This window comes from Pinus tabuliformis, chromosome 5_1 (assembly GCF_031772625.1).
Source record: "Pinus tabuliformis cultivar Carrire ecotype Pingquan chromosome 5_1, CPIR1, whole genome shotgun sequence".
NCBI lineage: Eukaryota > Viridiplantae > Streptophyta > Pinopsida > Pinales > Pinaceae > Pinus > Pinus tabuliformis.
In genome coordinates this window covers 541303094-541305869 of record NC_142305.1, presented here as the reverse complement: position 1 = coordinate 541305869, position 2776 = coordinate 541303094, and the positions used below count along the sequence as shown (strand labels likewise).

Sequence of the window (2776 nt, the reverse complement as noted above, 5' to 3'; positions counted from 1 at the left end):
AAGAAATCATTGGCAGCAACAGTACTGAGAACAGAGATAGGGAAAACCCTTCCCCTGAGGATGAACGAGCACATGAAAACGGGCCTGAGGATGAAAGATCAGGAGACAAGGAGGATCTAAACCAAGCCAAGGTAGGACAGAAAGGAACAACGACGGAGGTCAAACAGAAAGAAACCCAGGGACCGTGCAAGCCCAAAGCGACTGAAACCCTACGGGTAATAATCTCTGACCCAGAACTACAGGCGTACCGTGACCACATGGCAGAACATGCAGTGATCTACAAGTTCATGGGTTTCTGGCCAACAGAACGAGCCCTGTGCATGTGGATAAAGCAGCAATGGAAACCCAGAGGGGATGTAAGACTCCACTTAGGAGCCAAAGGTTTTTTCACAGTGGTTTTTACCAATCTGAATGACAAGGATCGAATCTTTGATGGAGGTCCGTATTTCTTTGCCTCAGCAGGTCTTTACATGAGACCATGGAAACCCAACTTCGCACCAGAACAGGAAACCTTCAAACAGGTACCGGTCTGGATACACTTATTCTCGCTACCGATTGACTACTGGGGACATGCAGCACTTGAACAAATAGGCAACAAGTTAGGCACCTTCATCAAAGCCTCAGAGGCAACATTACAGAAAAGATACACCTCCTGTGCAAGGATTTGTGTCGAGATGGATGTTTCGGGAGCTCTTCATGAAGGCCTATGGCTGGAATACAGAGATGAAGTGTATTTTCAAGCTGTAGACTATGAGCAGATCCCTTTCCACTGCAGAAAATGTCATGAACATGGACATTTGATCAGAGAATTCCCATTGAACAGAACGACGGAGAAACCCAAGGATAATAGAGGAGATAAGAATAAGGAGGCCTTTGTCCGACCAAATGCTAGATAGAGAGCAAACAAAAGAAGACAAACTAAAGCAAACACCTCCTTCAGAAACACAAGCAATGCTTTTGAGGTGTTGGAGTCAGAGACAGATTCAGAGGATAACAATCCAGAGTGCGAGACACTGAGGGAAAGCCAGACCACAACCACACCAGGAACAAAAGAACCCATTTCCAATCCATCCATCAATATCCCACAGGCTCAGGGCAAATAGAAGGCCTAGAAGAAGACTCTGAGATGATGACTAGCGAAATAGGGCTAGAGGATATGGAACTAAGTGACATTCTTGAACAAGAAGGTATGGATCTACCAAACATGGTAGAAAATTGGAAGAAGAAAGGTATGGAACACATATCGGAAGAGGAGGTGAACAGAATCAACAACTTATTCATAGCCAGACAACAAGCAGAACTGGATTTGCAAAGAAGGAGCTTGGGAACAGCAAAAGGGCTAGGGGTAAGAGCTCAAGGACTGCATCAAACCACCACCAACTCAAAGCACCGGAAAAAACGAGGAAGAAGGACAAACAATGAAGCATTACAAGAACTTGGTCAGATGCTCCTAAACTCAGGTAAGATGAAAGCCCTTGAGGCGTTCACACTCACCTCCTAAAATTTGTTAATTATGATAGTACTTTCATGGAATGCTAGAGGGCTAAATAGCCTAAAGAAGCAACAATTATTAAAGAAAAGTAAAAAAGGAACAACCAGATATAATTTTTTTGCAAGAAACTAAATGCACCAGCAAAACAATGGAAAACATCAGTAAAAAATTGGGGAAACGAATGGAATACATAGAAACAACAAGCGCTGGATGGGAAGGGGGCCTGGCCATTCTTTGGAACCCACAAGTTCTCCAGCTTATATCCTCTGAAGCTGCCAGATCTCATATATCTATAGAAGTCCAAATGGTAGGAAATCCAGCCACCTACCTCTGCACAAATGTCTATGGCCCTCAGAAACTAGAGGCCAAATTGCTATGGATCAGAGCTCTATCTAACTTGCAGCAGAGATATCCCCAAGCAAAAGCCATTTTCGGAGGTGATTTTAATATGATCACTTCGCTCATGGAAAAAAAAGGAGGCATCAGATCACTCAACAGGGATTCTGAAGCATTCAAAGACTTTATTAAATCAGCCAGGCTAGTAGACATCTTCCCCAAGAGTGGGGCTTTCACATGGAACAACAAAAGAGGGGGTGATAGGCAAATCGCCTCTAGACTGGACAGGTTCCTAGTGACAGAAACCATTCTTCTGGAAGGGATTACTGTGGATTCGGACATACTTCCAAGTGGCGGTTCGGACCACTGGCCAATAATAATGAATGCGGCCATTCTAGGCACACCAAGGAATAAGCCATTCAGATTTGAAAAGTTTTGGCTTAGTCATCCTGAATTCACAACGAAAATAAAACAATGGTGGAGTGAACTGATAGGTATAAGAGGTACTAAAATGTTCATTATCCAAGCTAAGCTTAAACATATCAAAACCAGGTTAAAATCCTGGAATCAAGAAGTCTTCGGAAACATTTTCAAGGAAAAAAAGAAGTTGGAGGAGCAATTGGAACAAATTCACAAGGAATGGATCCAGGGAAATATCAATCAAGAAACTATGAATACAGAACAAAAACTCATGCAGGACTGGTAGACTAGATGCCAACAGGAGGAAACTCTATGGAAGCAAAAGTCTAGAATTCAATGGCTGAAGGAAGGAGAAAAGAACACTAAATTTTTTCACAGATCTGCCATTGATCACAGAGGTGCTAATAAAATATTAAGAATAAAGGATGATTAGGGAACCTCGGTGCAAACTCATCAGGAAATCTCGAGCCTTCTCATAAATCATTTCAGCCAAATTGCAAGGGAACCTAATATTAACAAAGAGGAAGC

At 42.7% G+C, this 2776-nt stretch overlaps 1 protein-coding gene across 1 annotated transcript; it reads left to right on the top strand.

The window, feature by feature from the left end:
- The first annotated feature begins 1640 nt into the window (after positions 1-1640).
- LOC149165942 (uncharacterized) lies at positions 1641-2534 on the top strand. Its single transcript, XM_089429991.1, has one exon. It carries the CDS (start codon positions 1641-1643, stop codon positions 2532-2534), a length of 894 nt encoding a protein of 297 aa, XP_089286117.1.
- Positions 2535-2776: the final 242 nt, after the last annotated feature.

Coding starts and splice junctions, on each gene's coding strand:
- LOC149165942 (XM_089429991.1), top strand. CDS start 1,641: ATGGAAAACATCAGTAAAAAATTGGGGAAACGAATGGAATACATAGAA.